This window comes from Lissotriton helveticus, chromosome 9, assembly GCF_964261635.1.
Source record: "Lissotriton helveticus chromosome 9, aLisHel1.1, whole genome shotgun sequence".
Lineage (NCBI taxonomy): Eukaryota > Metazoa > Chordata > Amphibia > Caudata > Salamandridae > Lissotriton > Lissotriton helveticus.
Window position 1 is genome coordinate 1,229,350,434 of NC_136070.1, and position 22,198 is coordinate 1,229,372,631.

The following is a 22,198-nucleotide window of genomic DNA, read 5'->3' on the forward strand; positions in this document are numbered from 1 at the left end:
GGTATAGCTTGAGTCCAGAGGCACAATGAGCACGGGACCCACCCTTGGGCAGGCCTTTCATAGTTAGGCATCAAAAACAAAGCGATGTATGGAATACTTTAATTAATCTCAGCCTCTGGTGATCACTCTGGCCACATCCCAATCCGTTGTTTTTCGCCTGCCATCACCTCAGTTTAGATCCAGGCATATGCAAATCACTCTTCACCCTGCTCCAAACAGTGCAGCCTGAACTGCCAGGCCAGAACCTCCCTGAACCAGACCATAAGAAACCCAGGACCAGATTTGTCCTTATTATGGCTCTTCAGCCATGTATATCTTGGTTCCTGTGGCACAGTGAGCATGGGACCAATGGCTAGGCATACCCATCACACTTGAGGCATCACAAAAATCCTGGCCTGTCACTTTGGGCTGGACTATTACCACTGGAGCAGGGTCAAGACTGATTTCCAAATGGCTGGTTTCAAATTGACGTGTGAGCAGGTGTCTCGGATCGTCTCAAACATCTTGTCCTGATGATGGTCTAGTAGATTCAGCTCAGCAGAGACTGACACGTTTATGCCTTAACCCATTTTTCCTTCGTTTTTGTTAAGATTGAATTCAGGAGACTTTTTTCCTAGGTGTAGGATAGTCCCTACCTTGCTGATGCATGGGAAATGGGCCTCTGAGTAATGATGACAAATGAAATGTCTGTGTTAAGTAATTATTGTTTCTGTCATCAACCCCCCACCATTATTGATTTTTTTGGAAACTCTTGTGTCATTTCTATGTTTAAAATACAATATAATTGATTCAAATAAATACACCCAGTTGATTTTGATTTATTCTTTATCCTTCAATATAAATTGACTATTGTGCTTTTCATTTATTGTGGATGTGAGTAAGATATATCAAAAATTACTTGTGTAGTTTATTTAAATGTACTTTCATATAGATCCCTTGTTAGCAATATTACCCAACATCTGCCTTTTTTAAAAGGGTAACGATAAATCCACCTTTATCAGTAAAGAATATTTTTTTATTACCAATTCAATTATATTAAACATTACGGGCCTACCCCTTCTTAATCAGGAGTTACAGCTTATAAGAGTAATAACAAATTCCCAATGTTGACCTATGAGAGGGGTTGGCCTCACAGTGATGAAAAACTCATTTAGGGGGTTTTCACTACCAGGACAGGCAAAACCTAAATGTATATGCCCTACCTTTTGATTTCACAGCACTCTGCCCTATGGCTATCTAGGGCGTACCTTAGGGGTGATGTATATGTAAAAAACAGGAGTTTAAGGCTTGGCAAGGGGTTTTAAATGCCAAGTCGACATGGCAGTGTAAACTGCACACACAGGCTCTGCAGTGTCAGGTTAGAAACTTGTTTAAAGTGTTACCTGTGTGTGTGGCACAATCAGTGCTGCAGGTCCACTAGTATCATTTAATGTACAGGCCCTGGGTACACCTAGTGCACTCTACTAGTGACTTATAGATAAATTAAACATGCCAATTGTGGATAAGTCAATCCAACCATGTTTTAGGGGAGAAACACATACACTTTAGCACTAGTTGGCAGTGGTAAAGTGTTCAGAGTTCTAAGGCCAGCAAAAATGAATTCAGCAAAATTGGAGGAAAGCACCCTAAGGATGTCAGTGTGCAAAATAAAGATCGACTGGGAGGCAGCCCAGTGTATTTATCAGTGGCTGAGATTAATTCAAGCATTCCATCCATTACTTATTTGCATACTTCAGTGTGACACCGTAAGTGGGATGGGTAGGCCCAGGCGAGGTGTCCTATGCATTCTTTACCACTGGAACCAAGCTATACCCAACTGATAGGCCCCAGTGAGGATGAAACTGGTATTTAGTTCTTGTGTTTCGGTTTAAGGTGGGCCTGCTCTGGCAGTTCAAGCTGGACTGTTCCTATTGGAACAAGATAAATGCGATTAGCATATGACTGGGTTCAAACTGAGGTGGGCTGGTGTGTAAACTAAAGATGGACTGGAATGCCGCCCTAAGTATTTACCAGTGGCTGAGATTATTTCAAGCATCAACCAGGTCTTATCCACCTTTTCAAGCGCATTCTCAAATGCTCCGTTGAGCTGTGCAGTTATCTTTCTTTTCTGAGCGAGAGTCAATTTTGCCTCTGCATACTGTGAATAAATGGTTGCAGCGACTTCAGAGTGAGTACTGAATTGTTTGTTAAGTTCATATAAAGGTCCTTCAGATAATCATACACTTTCATGGCCACTCATGTCTGACACTGGAACAGGGTCATCAGACTTCAAATGTTTTGACATTTCTTTGCGACAAAACCCAACTGAACTTTAAAGCAGTTCTTGTTGTCGCTGTTAAGAATCCTCTGCAGATTTTCAAGGGTATCAGACTTGATGAGTTCAATTTCAGTCTCCTCAACCCATCATAGGCATCAAAATACTTGCAGTGGTACTCGGCAGGGGCATCTTTTGGATTGTGGGGGTCCGGGGCCAAACGTATTTTGGGAGCCCCAGTTTGTAACAGTTTTCAATATATGATCCAATTTCAGCTCTTTCATGCCCTTCATGGCCAGGTCACTGTCGGCGCACAGACACACTGGTTCAAATTATAAATGTATTTACATCTAATATTCACAGTCGTTTTTTTTTTCAATATTATAATTCGCGCCAGCAGCTCACTAATATCATTGTTAATAGTCTTTGTGATACCCCTGCCATTTCCCATATGTGAGATCCTGTGTTGATCCATAAGAAATTGTTTTTATGGATGTTACATGGTGTTGGAAAACAAGCATTTCTCTGCCAAATGTCTGCAATAGACTCCAATACATCACCCACATTAAAAATAAAGTAAAGGAAAACGTGCTTCAAGGTCATCAGGACAAGAACAGAGCTGGCTCTATCATGTGACCCCCTGAAAGGTTGTTGCCCTGGGCCAGGGCCCACTTTGCCCATGCCTTAAAACGTCTTTGGTACTGGACCAAGCGCTCCATGGGGTGGAGCAAGGTTTAGGTGCCATTCGCGATTTTGCTCTACGTTCCTCCACAGGATGTTGCAGGTGCCTTGAACTTCTGCTACCAGCCAGGTATCAGATTTGAGAAAAATACAGCATGAAAGCATTCAGCTCTACAAAAGGCTTGCAGATTGCCCCCAAACAAGTTCATTATGTGGTCCAAGCAGGTGATATGTATTGATCTGGAATATAGATTTTTGCAGCACAGTTATATGTACTTTGAACATGTATGCAGCATTGTCTATGTGAAAAACAAATGACATCCCTATGGGGCAATGTAAAATGTGAGCGCCCTCACAACCGCATGCACTAGATCCCATGGTTGCTTTGCGGGAGGAGCACTAGGTCTGCTAGGTAGGTCTGTATGCAATGGCCACCCTGTGATGAGGTCACTGCAAACAAAACATTCAGGGGCTTATTTATGAGCCCCTTGCACCGTCGGTGCGTCACAATGCGTTGCGCGCCGGAGGCGCAACCGGCTGCGTGAAATTTACAACCACCCTGCGTGGCTTTACGTGTGCTTGTAACTATTGCCCCATTTGACGCAATCCGTTGCATGTTAAGGGTGTCATGGGTGTTGCTGTGGGCGTTTCCACACAACATTCATGTCCACTGATGCATTTCCAGATTTATGAGCAGAACGCTACGCCACCCCCAAGGGGTAGCGTAGTGAGGATCAACGAGTCAAATCTTTTATTTCTCCAAGTTTTTTCCTCTTTCAATGCGAGCTGCATTCTATACCATGCATTGGAAGAGGAAAATACCTCAAGTGATTCTATTTGTACAGGAAGGTGCCCCTTCCTGCACATAAAACAATCTCTTCACAACACAGACATCTTTGCGCCCTGGTTCAGGGCGCAAAGGGAGAGGCACAGAGATGTGACATGTTGCTGCAAATATGCCGCATCCCTGTGCCTCAAAGCTAACGCAGCGTGGCACGGCAAATTAACTTGCGGCACTGTGCTACGTTATTATCTCATAGATGAGCCCCTCAGTACACAGTGTCCCTCAACATCAGATACCTCATCAAATATGATAATGATCTTGCAGTTGTCTTTTTAACTCATCCTTAACTCCTAAATATCCTTGGATTGCTCCACTATTCCATACTTGCTCATTGAGAAATCTGTGTAACACAGGCTGGTCACTTTTGCTCCATGGAATGTTCAGAGCTGGTCAGCCGTTGACTCACTCACTTGACGATCATTTGACGAGCATGTTTCGGGAAAGAGTAGGGGTCTGTAGTATCAGTGCTTTATATTCTTTTAGGATCACACATGCATATCCACCGTATGCTTCTGAACATGGGGCCTCGCCATAATACATAAAAGGTAAAACATCACTCTGCTATCTGCATGCATAACGTCGTTGTACTCTCTGGCCCGGTCTGCTGCTGTTATATGGATGGGCAAATGCAACCACTTCTTTATGATCTTCGCAGGTTGAATGAAATTCTCCATCTTGGCTTTGGCATGGTGAGTGGCTACTCCACAGGAAGCCTAAAATTCTTCATTGAAGTGACACACTTTTCAGACCCCTCTTGTCAAGTTTGAGAGCCCCTCTATGGAGGTGTGGTGCACTATCAATTGACAGACCTGAAAATATATTGAGTTTTACTTTACATACTCTAAAGCAAAAAAATAGTCACTGCAATCTGAGGGATTAAAAAAACACAAGCGTAAAGGACTTGCAAATAAAAAAAACACAAAATTGCTTGAAACTAAATCACAATTGAAATTTGAAATCTTTTTATAAGGAATTGAGCACATACAGTTTAAAATCAAAAGTCAACAAACAACAACAAAAGTGAAAGTCCTTTGAAGTGAAATTGTGGTCACGGAGTTTAAATACTGAAAAGATGTCCTTTTCAGTGAGGTTGCATACTTGGTCTGTGCTCTCTCTGCAAGTATAGGCCCTCTGTGGGGTTGTGGTGAACTGTGACCGAACTGGTTTGCAAATGTATAGAGTGCTACTTCTCAGAGTGCAAAAGAGAAAAAAAACACAGGAAACAAATGTAGAAAATACATCAAATTCGGCTCTAAAGTACCAACAACTAAAATAAAAAACAAATTGATGACAGTTTCAAATAAAATCATATTAGAAAATGAAATCTTTTCAGACAGAACTTAAAAAGAGGAACAGTCAACTGCAAAGAGAGGCACAACTGGAACCTTTTGAAACTAAGCTGCATGAGCAGAGTTTAATTACATGAACACACACACAAGTCCTTTGCAATCAGCTGGTGCATTTTTCAGGTCCCTCTAGGCAAATTTGGGTTTTCTGTGCGGAGTTGGTAAGGTCTGCAAAATAATGTAGTCAGTGTTACTTCACATACCCGAAGGGGAGGTGGATGAACCAGTTGAGGTAAAAATATATGGTTTGGTCACAAAGTGAAAGAGAAACATGAGTTCAAACTTTAAAGACTGCTTCAAAGTAATCAAATGCAATCAGTGGTAAAATGTAAGTAAAAAATGTTTAAGAAAAAAACAAATTAATATGCACCACAACATGCTGCAAAGGAAGCTTAATATAAGGGAAGAGGAAAACTGAAACAAAATGTAAAATATGGAACTATCTGAAACAAGAACAGAACAGTCAACTGAGAAGAAAAAACACAAGAATCCTTACTATCTAATCACAAGAAGGCCATTTAAAATAAAAAAAGGGACGCTGTCAACACCAAAAACTGAAGTAATAAAAGGATGATTTAAGAAAGTCTGGTTACAAAAAAAAAAAAAAAAAAACATTTTATCATTTCTACTTCAAATGCATTTTTGGCAAAGGATTTAAAAAGCAATCTTAATTCACCTAAGATGTCAAAATATGTGAACAATTTTGCAATGACTAGAAAAAGAAAATATAGAATGTAAGAGCTCGATTTGATGTGGAATTGCTCATGTGGAAGGAGTCCTATTTAACCATTGCAAGGAAAGTCCAGGATCACAGCATTACAAATCTTGTGTGTGTGGGCAGGCACATTGGCTACTCTCAAAGTGACACTATAAAAATTTGAGCCACGCCATAAAAAGTTCAGGGTCTTTGTATACGCACTATCGAACCAAAAACATACATCACTATAGAATGGCCTGAACTGCTGGCAGTCCAACAGCAAGCACATTGTGTAGCTACCAGCCTACCCAACAGCTCCAGAACCAGAAGATTCTTCCCTCTAGGACTCTACAAAAGAATTACAAAGATTAGCCACTTTCCCTGCCAACCGCCCCACAAAACAATGCCAATCAACCCTGAAACAGTCCTACTTCACTAAATACTGCCTCCTACTCACTCATTCTCCCACAACACTGAAACATTAGTTGGACCTGGAGTCAGCCCCAAGTCAGCCCCCTCCCAGCTAAAGCAGCAGTACCCCCTCCACCACGACACCACCCAAAAGTAGTTGTCTGTCACCCCAACTAAAGTACCAGTGCTCCTTCCACCCCACCACCACCCAAAGGTAAGTTGGGCCCGCAGCGGATCCTGGTCACTCTTCTCTCTCCGAAGGCATCAATGCCCCCTTCCTAATGATTTGATAGTGGGGTGCCATGGCAAGGGAGCAGTGTTTTTGAGATACAATGCTAGAGAAGAGGGTGGTATACTGGGCAGTGTTTGGACATTCATCAGTGTTTTTTGGGTGAGGGTGGCATGGCAGGTGGTAGTGCGTTGGTTGTGGGGGCAGGCCAAGGGGGTGAAGGTATAGAGGATAGAGTTGTGGGGGAGGGGCAGTGTAGGGTCATCTTTTAGGTGAAGGATGGCAAGGTTGGGGACCTTTTGGGTAATGGAGATGTGGATGGGTCACTGGTGCCTTGAGTTGAGATGGGGTGATTGAGGCCCTACTTAGGTTTTAGTGGCGGTGAGGTGGAGGATGCATTCATGCTTTGGGTGTCGGTGGGGTGTCTGGCGGCTCGCTGCAGGCAGTGGGTTGGAGGGGCACTGCTGCTAAGGGTTGTCTGATGGTGACTCAGCATCCGAAGTGGGCTGACATACAAACAGTGATGGGAGTGGTGTGGGTGGTGAGTGACAGATGGCTGAGGGCCCAATATGCTATATTTCTATTATGCCTCCTAAATCTGCCTCATATCCCATGGACAGGGATCACAAATGATGTGTTCTTCAATGCCCCAGGGCCTTCCGTAAGCCCTAGGGCTTTTTCTGATTTTCTGATTTTTTTTAATCCCCGAGGGCCCGCTGCTTACCCCAGATGCAGAAGGCCCAAATTCTGCATTCTTTTTTTAATGCCACCCACGGCCCACTGCATACAACACAGGTGGCAGGCACAAATTCAGTTTTTACTAAGGCCCTCAAGGCCTGCCACATGCCCCACCGGTAGCAAGCCAGAATTCCGCTATTTCTTTAAAAATAGCCCCCAGGGCCTGCCACATGCCCCATTGGCAGGGGGCTCTAATTCCTTTTTTTCAATTGCCCCTAGGGCCAGCTGAATACCCCGTTGCTGACAGGTCTGAATTTATTTTTTTCATTTTTTTATATGCCCACTTGGCCAATTTTATTTTTTTCATTGCTTTCCACAGGGGCCCCAGCCTCCAGGCCAGCTGCATGCCGCACGTATGGCATGCCCTGTTTCCAACATTTTTCCCTTCCCTCGGCAGTCCACCCAGTGCTTAATTTAAGCCGGTGGTTCCCGGTGCTTCCCTCCAGCACTTAATTGGTTTCCGGTGCTTGGCACTGGCACTTAATTGTCAACACCGTGCATAGGACAGTCTGTCACATTGTGGCGCTGTTCATTTAATTTGGAGATGAGCAGAACAACGGTTGTTTATGAATACAATATACATAAAAAATGACTAATACCTGCCTCCCCAGCCATTCCTTTAGTTTTGGGCACCTGGAATTGGTCATTGGACCTTTTTGATGGATTAGGACTATAGGTCCTATCCCCAGAGTGGCTTTACCTTTACAGCTTGGTAAGATTGGAGCCCCTTTCGGTCCTGACGAAAGCCATGTACCTTAGGGACATTATGGCTGAAACATGTTGACCTTTATATAAAAAAACTCACACAGCGGTGATTGGATAATTGCTTACTTATTTACCGCACTTTTTGTTTTTAAACCCCACATGGTTCCCTCACTAAATAAAGTTACATTGGGGAACTCTTGATGGCTTTTTAATTCACTACTCCCTTAGGGCCCCCACTCACTTTAGCAAGTGCATCCCTGTCGTCAGGTGCATGCCCGTCCTCCACCAAACGGGGTTTCTGGAGGGCGAGGACTGGCAGATGATGAAGCATGACACCTGGTGGTGTGTGATGCCAGTCCATCACTTTTTGTGAGATGCCCACAGTACTGCTCGGCTATCCACATTCACTTGGTTAATTTCTAGAAGTGGTCTTTATGTGTGATATATAATCTGAACTGTCCCACTTGCAGGCGAGAGAGATGGTTGGTAGTTGTTTTGGCAGCGATGAAAGGGGCGATGGGTTGTGCAAGCTGCAGTGGCCTCCCGGTCAGGACCCTGGCACTTAATATTTTGCAAATTAAGTATGAGTCCACCCATCACCAAACTGCCCCATTTTCAGCTGGGGGTAAAGAGGTCTGCTGATGGAAGACCCTGCGGAGCAGAGACTGGGACAGGGAAGGAAGAGAAATTGCAACCCTTTGGAGCTGGGTCACGACATAGCTTACTTGTTGTTGGGCATCCCCATCTAAGCAGCAGCAGGCTTCTCTCTTTCTTCTTCTCTCTTCTCTGCAGTTAAATCTCCAACAGCGGGAGGCAGTTCCAGGGTGATGCAACGCAACAGCAGGCAGGTGAGTTAAAAATAAACAGCTCACCTGCTATTGACCGTCCTTTTATTTGGCCCAGTGGTCAGCACTGGGTCAATAAAAGGAGGGAGTCATATTCTTTCTTATTTACTGGCACTCTTCTAATAAAACACTGGCTTTTAACAAAACTTCCAATTTAGGCTTGTTTTTTGCAAATTGATAAGATAATAACGAATTCCTGGATGGTCTGACTATAGCTTGATTCACTCTAGTGATTCACTCTATTGTTCTCTATGAAGTATCGAATATTACACATTTCTATTTCAATTAAACTGTCTGACCACCACTGATGTGAAGCAAATGAACTTCTTGTTTTTTCTAGCAATTAAGATATTGTGCATCATAACCTGTGAAACTCCATTAATCTCTACAAACGAAGGTACCTCAATAACATTGAATTAAATCCTCACAGTGAAATATGACTGCCACAAATGTTAATTTAATACAATTTACAGCCTTTCTAACTCTGGCTTAGACTAATCCTACAAGGAAATCTTATTCATCTTCACAAACAGAACTTGCCAATAGTTCCAGAATCGACCCAATTTAATGCTGCCTGTATAGCTACATCAGGTTGCAATTCCTCTTTAGGAAAGAGTGTTTTCCTGGTACGATTCACAGAATGAGACATCAACATATTTTAGCTAAAATGACAATCTCTACTTGACTATTGTTTTCTCTTGCCAAATATGAGTATTTTTTAACAGTGTCATTTTCTAAAAATTGTAGACAGACTTTAGTTCCACAGTTTCTTTACAGTCACACTAAATGGCTTCCCACTTCCCCCATACAAAGACTCCCTTGACCTTTGTCTTTCATCTCACTGCCTCTTTGTTGTATCATAATGGGTGGTACTTTTTCGATATGACTCAACATACTTGTGGACATATGTCCTTTGGGCACAATCACACACACACACACACACACACACACACACACACACACACACACACACACACATGCAAACACACAAACAAAAACAAACACACAAACATCAAGTTCACACTAATGAAACTACCTCCACAAGCACAACACCCAAAACCACCACAACCACACCAACCAACAAAACAACACAAACATCAAAACCTACACACTTATACAAATGCACATTTACACACAAAACACCACCACCATAAGCAAACATACACACTCACCCGATTATCATCAAACACCAGCCAAAAAACACACATCTAAACTTATACAACAAACGCCAGACCCACATGCAACTACCAAACAAACAGTCACAAGCACATCACTCACTCCATCTCCCTCTACCTTCAAAAGCCACTCCTCTACCACCCCTCCCAAACTTACTCCTTTTTTTCCAGATGTACTTTTGTATTTATGAAAAAGTGCATGAGAGAATTATCTCAATGATTTAGATAAATTTAGAATTTTACAATTGAAATGAGTTTTTTAAGTGTTAATACAGGTATGTTTATTTTAAATGAATACGTGAAAAATAAACACATATGCATCACACATAAAAAGAAATTGCATGTAAGAGCAATTTAAAAATGCACAAGCCCAGAGGAAATGTAAACAGACAATTCATAAGAAAACAAGTAAAAATGTAGCTTGCTTTTGATTCCAGCAACGATGGAGTTGATTTGCTTCGTGGTCAAGTAGCAGCAGCAAAGAAAGACTTGGGCAATTGGGTGCATGACGGAAAAGGAAATGGAAAACAGAAAAAAGGTACATTTCTACCTTATATCCCTTCCATTTTGCCAACTCAGGTTTGGAGGTTTACCCTCCACAGTTTACTCGATGGAAAGGCACATTGTTATTAGCCATGGGGAAATATTGGCTGGCCTCCCTCTTACAGCTGCTTTTGCCTATGGAGCCGTAGACGCAGGAGGAAAATTCTGACAGAGACGGCAGCACTGGGATGGACAATCGTCCATGGACCCGCCAGCATCTAAATTGAGCAGTCGGACAGCCTAGTGGGCAGATCGAAAAAAAACATTGGAAAAGTGGTGGCGGGACCAGATCTGCCAAGATCTAAATCAGGCCCTTTGTTTATAAACTAATGCCCCTGCAAACCTACCTATAACAAATTCAAGCATACACAGTGCAGGTTGTCTTAAATAATACAATTATTGTAAATGCCACTCCTCAACCTCAGGCATGCAAATTTGCCTGGTTGCCTTCACAGTTCTTAGTGTGTAAGAGAATACTTAATAGATAAATAACTATGTCCATGAACTACATGCACCATCTAAGAGGACTGGTCCTTGGCTAGAGAAGCTGCAGTCTTGTGATGGGTATTAAATTATATTGAAGGTTGTGATAAATCCATTATTAAAAGTGTCCTAGATCTAGGGCAGGATTAGTGAATTGAGGAAATTTTAATTCACACTTATTTTAGCCTCCCAGTAAAATCATTGAATGAGCTTGAGTGTGAACTTTTTTCACTAGCTCATTGATTTTTCTATTTATTTTATGTAATCATTTTTTACACAGCGAACATGACCCTTACGGGTATCAGAGCTCTTTACAATTACACAGTAATAGAAACAGTAAGATCAAATTCACTACCAATTCAGTAACAACTGAATATCAAAGTTCCGTCACTATTACCAACATAGTATCATAGTTCAAACAACTGCAAGTAGCACACAATATTGGGAAGTAGGGCGAAGTGTAGGTACTGCTCGGATGAACGAACGTACGTAGTCAGTGATAAATAGTCATGCGAGCAACTAAGGAGACTACAATCTTGGGATCTAAGGGAGAAATGTGTTCATAAAGAGTTTTTTTTACTTCTTTCTTGAAGGATATGATCAAGGAATTCGTTCTGACTTCAGGTGGTAATGTGCTTCAAATTCTTGGGGCAATCCCAGAGAAGGATCGGTTGTAGGTTTTCTTCTTGTGGAATCTTTGAAGTTTCAAAAGAAAGGTGTTGGAGTTTCTGGATGATCTGGAGCTGCCAGAGAGTTTGAGATTCTGGACAAGATATCTAGGGGTATTGTGGTGGAGGGCGTTATGTGTCATGCAGGAGATTTTAACTGGATTCTTACTTTGTGAGGGAGCCATTTGAGGGATTTGAGATCTGAGGTTTTATTTTTTGACCAGTGATAAGTCTAGCCGCAGAGTTGAGCGAGGCCCTTAGAGGAGCCGGTTTAGACCTGGGTAGTCCAGAAAGGGTTGCACTACCATAGTCCAACCGTGGGAATCTCTAGGGCTTGTACTGCATGCCTGAAGTTGTTCGAGGGAAGGAAAGGGTTTAATTTTCTTAAAATACTTATTTGGGCATTTGCTGCTTTGGTGGCGGCACTGATGTTCTTTTGCATGTTGAGAGTCTGGTCAAGAGTTGCGGCCAGAGATTTTGCAGAGTTAATGATTTGTGGAGTGTAGTTGAGGGCTGTTAGCCATTCCTCAATGACCTGCAACTGATTGGGTGGGGCGATAAGGAGCAGTTCATGTTTTTGGGAAGTTAGGGGCCGATTAGGATTGCGGTGAATCAGCATCCTCCGGGCCGGCGGAAGCCACCGCCGGCCCGAGGATGCGGATTCACCGCTGCGGTGCCTACAAAGCCAGATTAGGATGGCTGGGGGGTCATCGGGGGATGGGAAGACCATCTGCCGCTTTTCCGCCGCGGTCGCCTTCCGACCATGGCGGAAAAGCTCTAATATGGTGGCGGTGTCTATCAGACACCGCCAGCCATATTAGGATGGGGCAGAAAACATGCTTTTCCGCGGCGGCTTTTCCGACGTGGAAAAGCATGTGGTCTTTGGTGTTTGGGGGCCCGTTGCGGGCCCCCAGGGTGTCGGAGGGTAGGGGGTGCACATGGGGGGTACCTATGGTACCCCCCAGCATTTATATGCACAAAGCGACAGGCACCGCGCGGTGCCTGCCGCTTTGTGCATGTAAATGTGAAGCATGCATTTTTAACCTTGCGGCGGGTGCTGCTTCAAGCAGCACCCGCCGCACGGTTAAAGATACGGGGTGTGACCGCCAGGGTGACGGTCACATCCTAATTGCACCGGAGGGACCACCGCTGCCCCTGCGGACGGTCCCTCCACCTCGGGGGTGGCGGACGGACGCAGGTCCGTCCGCCATCCTAATAGGCCCCTTAGTTTGAGGTGATTGGTTGCTAGCCAGTTTTGATTTTTCTTTAGAGCTGTGTTGAAGGCAATGTTGTCTTCTGGAGTGGAGACCTTTAGGTATAGTTGGGTATTGTTGGCACACATGTGATAGTGGATGTTGGATGAGCTTTGAATTTCTGTTAGAGGCTCCATGAATAGGTTGAAGAGAGTGGGCGAAAGAGAGGAGGCTTGTGGGAGTCCCAATGTGATCGGTGTGGTCTGCTATAGTGAGTGCTTAGGCTTGACTCTTTTAGACCTGTTTTGGAAATAGGAGGAGAACCAGTTAAGGACTGTTCCTGTTAGGCCCATACAGTGTTCTAAAAGGTGTAAGAGGTTTAAATGCTTGTCTATATCAAATGCTGATGGTAGGTCAAGGAAGACTAAGAAACAAGCTTGGTTCTGAACCAGCATTTTTAGTGCATCGTCCACAATGCATGTCATTGCTGATTCAGTGCTGTGTCCTGCACAGAAACCAGATTGAAACTGGTCTTATAGTTGGAACTGACTGATGTGGAAACAGAGTTGTATGTGGACACATTTTTCCAGGAGCTTCACCAGGGTAGGGACATTGAAAATAAGTCGAAAGTTGTTAATGGCAGTTAGGTCCGCTTTTAGTTTTTCCAGGATGGGGGTAAGTTGACTTTAGGCAGTCAGGGATGGGGCCTTGAAGGAGAGAGGCATTAACAATCTTGGTCAAGATTGGGAGTATTGAGGGTATGATTTCCTTGAAGAATTTAGAGGAAATAGGGTCTTTAAAGTGGTTTGAGAGTTCCAGCCTAGTTAAGATTTTATGAATGCTATCTTTATCGAAGGTTCTGAAAGTGTTCCATGAGGCGCTGTGTTTGGTGAAATGCCCAGAAGAACGCCCTAGAATGGTAGGCGTTGGGGAAGAGGGGCTGTGTTGGGACAGGGAGGAATCTGTTCCAAAGCAGCCTGCAGGTAATTTCTCATGGGTTCTGCAGAAAGAAGGAGGCAAATTCCTCTGAATTTGGTAGTGAACTGGATCCAGGCAGTGATTGATTTGTGCGAAGTTCGATTGTGCTTTAATGAGATCAAACAGTTTTTTGGGTCGGATACTTGCTTGATCTAGTTAATTTCTGAAGAAATTTGCTTTTGAGGTTCTGATGTTTTTGTAGGATCTGTTACTCAATGATCTCAGGTGCTTGACGTGCTTGAGGTGCTCAAGGGATGGGTTAGATCTCCATTGACATTCCGCTAGTCTCAGGTTGCGTCTTCCTGTGTTGAGATTACCATTTTACCATAGTTTAGAAACTTTAGTGTCTTTCAGGGGCTTTACTTGCATATTATTTTCATTGTAGTGCAGATGAAGGCAGATAACCCTCTCCTTATGAAGCTGTGAAGGCATGTCACTGAACACACAGAAGAAGCAGACTAGTGATACAGGTACATTTTGGCAGTCATGCTGAATTTCTGTGAGCGGTCGTCCAGGAGGGAGCTCTTCAAGAATTATGAGATTCGAGGGCCAAGTAGAAGCGCCAGGAAGGATGTGGTGAAAAGAGAGCTGTGGGAGCAGGTGACGTGGTTATCAATACTCAAGGATGTGGTAGAGAACCAGGAAAATGTTTTTAATAACTGTTTAAAGGCTGGTGATCTGGTGGTTGGCTAAAAGCAAATCAGATGAAGTTATGGACTATGGCTGCTACTCTGGATCATCTTTAGGCTGATCATCAGTGTGAATAATTTGATTATCCTGGGGAAGGCGGTCTTAATCTGTAGGGCAGAATAAAGCATGGTGCCAACTGTGTATATATTGGAATATTTGAGGGATTTCCAGTCCTCTAAAGTAAACCCAGGCCACTAGCACAAATTAAAGCACATAATAAACACATACAATAACAAAATAAAGCAACAAATATAGTTGTAAGGGATTAAAATAAGTAGATAAAGGACATTGAAACCCAGTTAACAGCCACCAGCATTCTGCCACAACTCATGTCACCCTGTTTCACAAAAGTCTTCCTCATTAAGGATCTTAACGTGCAACATTTATACTAAGGTTAATATTTAATATACGTGAACAGGTCTGTACAGAGTATCTTTAGCCCCATAGAAATGTAAATAAGCACATTATATTTTCTGAGTTTGCAGAAGTAGTATTGGTTGATTAACATGTGAAAATCGTATTGACAAATGTGGTAAGTGACCAACCTGATAGATGTGATCTCTAGGCAGCGTTTTGATCTTGGTGTCATCTGTTGATTCTGTTGAAGCTGTTCACTTACAAAAATTTTGTCGACATTGTCTTCTGAAGCATCCTCCATTTGGGCACTGGTTGACTGTGGCTGCCTAGGTAACCTTTCAAAGAACAGCAACATTAGATAGTAAGTATGTGAAATCAGTGCTGGTTTTAGTGATATATGTGCTCCTAGGACTGATAGTGAAGCAGAGTAGATGGGGATTATCAAAGACACAAACAGGTTATGGAACTGACTCTGCTAACACTTCATTTAATACTTCTAACTCATAGGGAGCACCTTGGGTGTCTTTTAGCATCATGTTTTAGCTTGTCTGTGGCATCACAATAGCAATCAACATAGGTTTGATTGCTTCCCACTGCATAGGGGGCGTATCATTGAAATTGTGCCAGAAAGCACATTTTGAGGCATCTTGAACTGCTTTACCAGCTCAAGCATTTCCAATTCTTTTGCGTCTCTCATTACCGGATAAGTATATACCAACTGCAAATATTGCAAGTGTTACATGATAATGGAAGGGAAAATGAAAATAAGAATTTGAAGTAAAGACAAAAATAGAAAAACAAGTGAAAGAGCAAGGCAATTTGATAGTTAGATTAAATAAATCATGAGTATTGCTTTCCAAATTTTCTAAACTATTGCACATAAATTCATCCATTTTTTTAATATTTAAATTAGAGAGTAGGTTGATACATCAAGAAAATGTTCATACAATTCCAAATATCTTTACATTTTATATATTATCAAGTTATTAGTTAATTAAATCAATTTCAGCACAAGACCTATGTAGAGGCGTCTTTAATCCATTGCCAGAAATAATCATCTCCAACTTGAATGGATAGAAAGGGCTAGGACTGGAATCAGGACTATCATTGTGTATGAGAATAAGTAAAGAATATTTTATTCTGACCTTCACGTTGAATGTTCTTAACATCGTTTGAAATGAGCAATCGAAAGGGATGCATATATATATATATATATATATATAATTGATGTTGTGTGCTTAACATATATTTGCTTTCTGAACTAGCACTCCATGCTTTTGATATCAGAATGAGTAAAAGACATATTACGAGTCTGATCTACCCGCTACACTATACTGCCTCTTCAGTAGCTGTTGATTGGCTCTATCAAGTGTTCGAGAGATCTGTATGATCCGCAACATCTTCCCATTTATCCTTGGGATGGAAACATTTCAAGATAAAGCTTTGTGGAAAATTGAAAATGATTTGTGTAATTTCTTGAAGAGACTTTAAAATAATTATAGTTTTCCCACAAATTGTAATGTAGGTTTGTTCAAAGCAACACTAGTCATGTGTGAAAAACTTCTCTAGAAATCCTAGATTATACCAAAGCAGAGTACACAATGTGGTGTCTGGATCTTAAAAATTATGATAAATATCTGGCCATGCTCACATAACGCCTGCATGCCTACATTCTAATGCCTTGTTTATCCAAACGTCATCAGTGAGCCTTCCTGAAAATCTACCAAATATTAGGTTCTGTAATTATAAGAATGTCTTTTTCTCTGGCTCCTTGCCTGAGTTCCTTTGTAGCATTTTCTCCCACACCCAAGCAGGCATGAAATATTTTTGCAATGACAGCCAATGTTTGGAAGTTTGCAATATAGTTCTGAACTACTACCAAATGCACCATTCAAATGTCAATAACAATACATTTACACCCAACCCTCAATAAGGCACCTATTGCCTCTAAATTCCGGTGCCACTCACTGATCATTATTATTATTAATATCATTATTTATTATTTGGACACATGGGGGCATATGTAGGCCCTTCAAAGAATTCCTGCGTTTGCGAATCGCAAACGGCCTTTTGGTATGTAGGTGACACTTACCAAAATAAGGAACCGCAAAAATTGTGATTCCTTATTTTGCTCAAGCATTTAAGAAATCGTAATTTTGCGATTCCTTAAATGATATGTAGGGGTGCCTTTAAAATTGCGATTTTGGCTTAAGGAATCGCATAATACCACCTACTTCAAGTAGATGATATTTTGCGATTTCCTGTCAAAATGCATTTTTTTTTAAAATTCAAAGTTTCATGTGGCACACAGACATGCCCTTAGGGCATGAATGTGTTGCCACATGTATTTACAGGCACATTCCAGGGGTGCAACAGGTGTCCTTTGGACACCCTGGCACCCTTGGAATTGCGATTCTCAAATTGCGTTTTTCTCATAGAAAATTGCAAATCGAGAATGTATCCCCATTCATTCCTATGGGCCCCTTGGCCCATAGGAATGAATGGGACACTCATTCCTTAATTGCGATTCGCAATTTGCTAATCGCAATTAAGGAATTTTAGAGATTTGTAAAAATATTGCGATTTTTTACCTACATTCCATTTTGCAATTCTCAAATAGCGATTCCTTAAAAATCGCTATTTGAGAATCGCAAAATGTGAATTACCTACATATGCCCCATGGTATTGTGCAAATCGCTCCCGAAGGAGCATCTCAGCGCTGCGCTGCACAAGAGGAATGGGGAAAATCTAAAAAAATTTACCACGATGGACCACCTTTCTGTAGGGTCTGAGGGAGTGGGAGAGGGTTTTTTTTGGGGTGGGGGAAGGGAACCATTTGTATTATCCCTTAAAATTATGGTAACCATACAAAGACAAATGGACCACTACATCACTAGCCCTATCTTAGGGCTTATCGCACTTTATTTTGTAGGTATTTCCTCAGTAAAAGTGCAAATACTAACTGTCCACTTTCCACTTCTAGTATTCCCTAATTCACAAAAGTGGATCAGGATGGCCTCACACAACCCCCAAGCTGTCTGCAGGCCCAGACTGACCGTTGCGGGCACCGGGCAATCCCCCGGTGCGCCGCAAAGGTGGGGGCCGGTTTTGTTACAGGGCCGTTTATGCAGCATATCTGCAAAATCGGCCCTGTAACAAAATCGTCCGAAAACCGGCCCCGGCAAAGAGCTCGGTCGCACCCGCAATCTTCCCAGGGGGGCCGGCCGAGCACTTTGTCGGGCCGGTTTTGGTTCCCAGTCCGGCCCTGGCTGTCTAGCTTCATCATCGGCCATCCCACATTTGCCAAATAATCCTCTAATGGCTAATGAGCCCTTTTATTTAGGGCTATATATTGGTCATCAGAAGGAAACTAAGGGGAAAAACAGGAACCGAGTCCAATAACAATACCTGCCACCTACCAGCCAAATGTTTCTAATATTTATTTATTGGTGGCAGTGAGATATTAAAAGCAAACAAAAGTGGGACACTAACAGCTCTATTATTGTGCTAATGTCCACTACTAGTCGACATGTTTCAGCCCTTCAAGCGGCCCCTAAGGGGTCCTGGCCTTTCTATAAGGTAAGGTACATGTGAAGTCAAGAATATGAATACAGATCCATTTGCGGATCAGTGCATACTGTGATTGGATAATACACATGTGAAGTCAAGAATATGAGTGTAGAGCCACTCGCTGATCAGTGCATACTGTGATTGGATAATGCAAACGCGAAGTCAAGAATATGAGTATAGATCCACTCATTGATCAGTGCAGGATCTTACTGGATAATGCACAGGTGAAGTGAAGAATATGAGCATAGATCCACTCACAGATTAGTGCATGATCCTACTGGATAATGCACAGGTGAAGTGAAGAATATGAGTATAGATCCACTCCCTGATCAGTGCAGGATCTTACTGGATAATGCACAGGTGAAGTGAAGAATATGAGTATAGATCCACTCACAGATTAGTGCATGATCCTACTGGATAATGCACAGGTGAAGTGAAGAATATGAGTATAGATCCACTCCCTGATCAGTGCAGGATCTTACTGGATAATGCACAGGTGAAGTGAAGAATATGAGTATAGATCCACTCCCTGATCAGTGCAGGATCTTACTGGATAATGCACAGGTGAAGTGAAGAATATGATCATAGATCCACTCACAGATTAGTGCATGATCCTACTGGATAATGCACAGGTGAAGTGAAGAATATGAGCATAGATCCACTCGCTGATCAGTGCAGGATCTTACTGGATAATGCACAGGTGAAATGATGAATATGAACATAAATCCACTCGCTGATCAATGCAGGTTCTTACTGGATGATGTACAAGTGAAATTAAGAATATGAATGAAGAGCAACCAGCTGATCAGTGCATAATGTGATTAGATAATACACATGTGAAGTGAAAAATATGAGTATAGACCCACATGCTGATCAGTGCATGAGTATAGATCCACTTGCTGATCAGTGCAGGATCTTACTGGATAATGGACAGGTGAACGGAAGAATATGAGTATAGATCCACTTGCTGATCAGTGCATACTGTGATTGGATAATGTACAATTGAAGTCAAGAATGTGAGTATAGATCCACTTGCTGATCAGTGTAGGATGTTACTGGGTAATGCACAGGTGAAGTGAAGAATATGAGCATAGATCCACTCGTTGATCACTGCAGGATCTTACTGGATAATGCACAGATGAAGTGAAGAATATGAGTTACTTTGAACAGAAAGAACTAAATGTTGCATCATCTTTTGTTATTGCACTAATCTGCATGATTTTATTTAGATAAATCTACTATTCTAACTCCTCTTCCTTGCTCTAGAGACAAGTACAAGTAATAGCATGTTGGGCTGAAGCAGTGGCAGCCACTGTAATATGAGACAAGATAATGATGGTGCACCTCTGATACACATCTGTTTCCACATCACAGCCTATAATCTGTCCTCAGCACTTGTTTTCCCTTGAGCAGAAAAACCCACTTGGCATAAACAACTGCTGCCACTGAATATGGACAGAGTACATTTTGCCAAAAAAGACAAATGTTCGATATTCAGTTTTAGGATGGGATACTTCTCAAAATATAGAAAGTTTATGTATGCCTAGTAAGTGCTTATAATCTTTGGTAAATTATAGGTTATTGTTTTTTTACATGTGCCTGTGTTGATAATGCCAGCACTAAAACCTTTGAAGAAAAAAAATAACTAACACAAAATGGTACAGCAAGGACTTAAAAATATTCAGAAACATGCAATACATTATACTGACTGGCACAATGTCCAGACATTGTGATATGCAATGTCATAGAATTGTAATGTGGTTTCTTGGATGTACAGTCTTCCCTCTGTGCAACAAACACACTTCTGTCATTCTCCTAGCAGAGGCACAGGTGAGAATGAGACATTATTACGACCTCCCATTTTTGCATAATTTGTAAAGACTACTGGGCACATTTACAAGGATTTAAAGTCTCTGTAGCGTCATTTGTTTGATGCTACAGCAGCTTTTTTTTAATTGCCATATTTACAAGTTGCCGCAAAGCCGGTTAGTGCCATTTTTTAAGCATTAACGTACATTTTTCACAGCGCCACTTCGCTTCACATGATTTTCCAAAAAGGAGATGCAAGGTAGGTGTTTCTGTGGAAAATCTGCAGCAAAACACATAAAGCGATATTTCCAAGAATGTCCTTGCACGTCGCCTAAAAAAAAAACTTCCGCTAAGTCACATTAGCGGCAGTTTCTTACCGCTAGGAAATACCTGCTCTTAAAAATGATGCTAACACACTTGTATAATAGAGGCCTCGTTTATGAGGTTTTGGCACAGGGCAGCGCTGCAAGGAATCTTTCTGCTATGCTGTGCATCAAAAGAAATGGGAAGGAATTCGCCATATCTATAAGGGGTGGCGTTAGATTCTGACGGATTCCCAGGTTTACGATTTCTCATAAATCTGGAAATGTTTCGGATTCCATGGGTGTTGCATGGGAACACCCACAGCAACACCCATGGAATGCCTTCATGCAGAGGTCTGCGTGAAAGGGGCACATATTTACAAGGCAAAAAAAAACACGTAAAGTGGCTTTACGTGGCCTAGTAAATATGGTGTGGCACATTGTGCCACCGAAACGTCAGCAACAGGAAGCTGGAGACAGGGAACCACAGAAAGCCAGAGACTCGCTGGAGCCGTCGGGAACCACGGAAGAAGTAGAGACACATAACCAGAAACCGTGGGGGAGCAGAGACGCCCAGCCGGGAAGATCGTTGCTGAAGGCAGGAGGTGCTAAGGTGTGGAAGCGGTGATGAGGGCAAACACATGCAGATAGTTAGAGCATCTTTCATAGCCTAGCGCTCAAGCTGCCACACATGGAGGTGTGCTGACAACGTGTCACCATCAATTAGACCATGTGTGCATGGCTATGGTTGTGTGGACACATGACATAGTCACAAACGCAATGTGTTTAATGTCTTATGGGTAACTAATGTTCCTCATGTTTACAACCATTGTTGGACATATCCAGAGTGCACAAACATGTAATTGATGGAACAACCACTGCCACTAGGGATTACTCAGATCAGGGGCTCACATGATACATCGGGACAGTTCAACTTCCAACATGCGGGACAGTTCCATAATACCAGCACTATTTACACTGCAGGTTGTACAAGCTGGAGTGCAAACAATGTGCAAGGACAGGGAGCAGATCTACTGCCAGAGGCTCACCCTCCCACCTCTGGCAAGAGGAGGTCATAGCCCATTACATGCTTAAAAATGGGTCCATTATCCGCCTCCTGAACCACATTGTACCCGGTCTGCAGCCCACATTCCCAGCGCTGCACCAACATCTCTCCACAGGCCAAGCTACTCTCTAACCTCCACATACTGGTGTCAGGAACCTTTCAACATACCACGCTAGAGTGATTGGAGTATCACAGGCATCCTTTTCCAGGTTTCTTCCCACTGTCCTGGATGCAACATAAGCCTGGCAGCTGACAACGTCTCCAAGGGCATATCGTGAGTGTCATAGAGGAGATCTGCACTGCTATTGCCAGTGCAGAAACACAATGAATGGATACCAAATACTGTCAAAGTTATGGCCTACACTGGCCCCTAGGTGTCTTGTATTGTAGTGTATGCAGGATACTTGTTCAATGGTTCTGTGCAACCTCACAACACATCTAATAACTTCTGTATAGTGTCCCTACAATGGACACTGTGCATCACCATGTGTCTTAAAATATCTCACAGGGTCACATACATCCACTTTCATGTCCATGCCTCACACATTGAAACTACACATTCCCAATCAGAAATGTTGGAGGTAATCTATTGTGAATTGTCTGAGGCTGGAGTT

The 22,198-nt window shown here is 42.4% G+C and overlaps 1 protein-coding gene across 1 annotated transcript in view; it reads right to left on the minus strand.

The window, feature by feature from the left end:
• LOC144783454 (uncharacterized) overlaps positions 1–15,152 on the minus strand; it is a 28,914-nt gene extending 13,762 nt beyond the window's left edge. Inside the window, exon 1 of the mRNA XM_078662427.1 lies at positions 15,026–15,152. Coding sequence (XP_078518553.1) covers positions 15,026–15,138 — 113 coding nt within the window. The 5' untranslated portion in view covers positions 15,139–15,152. The remainder of the gene's footprint in view (positions 1–15,025) is intronic.
• Positions 15,153–22,198: the final 7,046 nt, after the last annotated feature.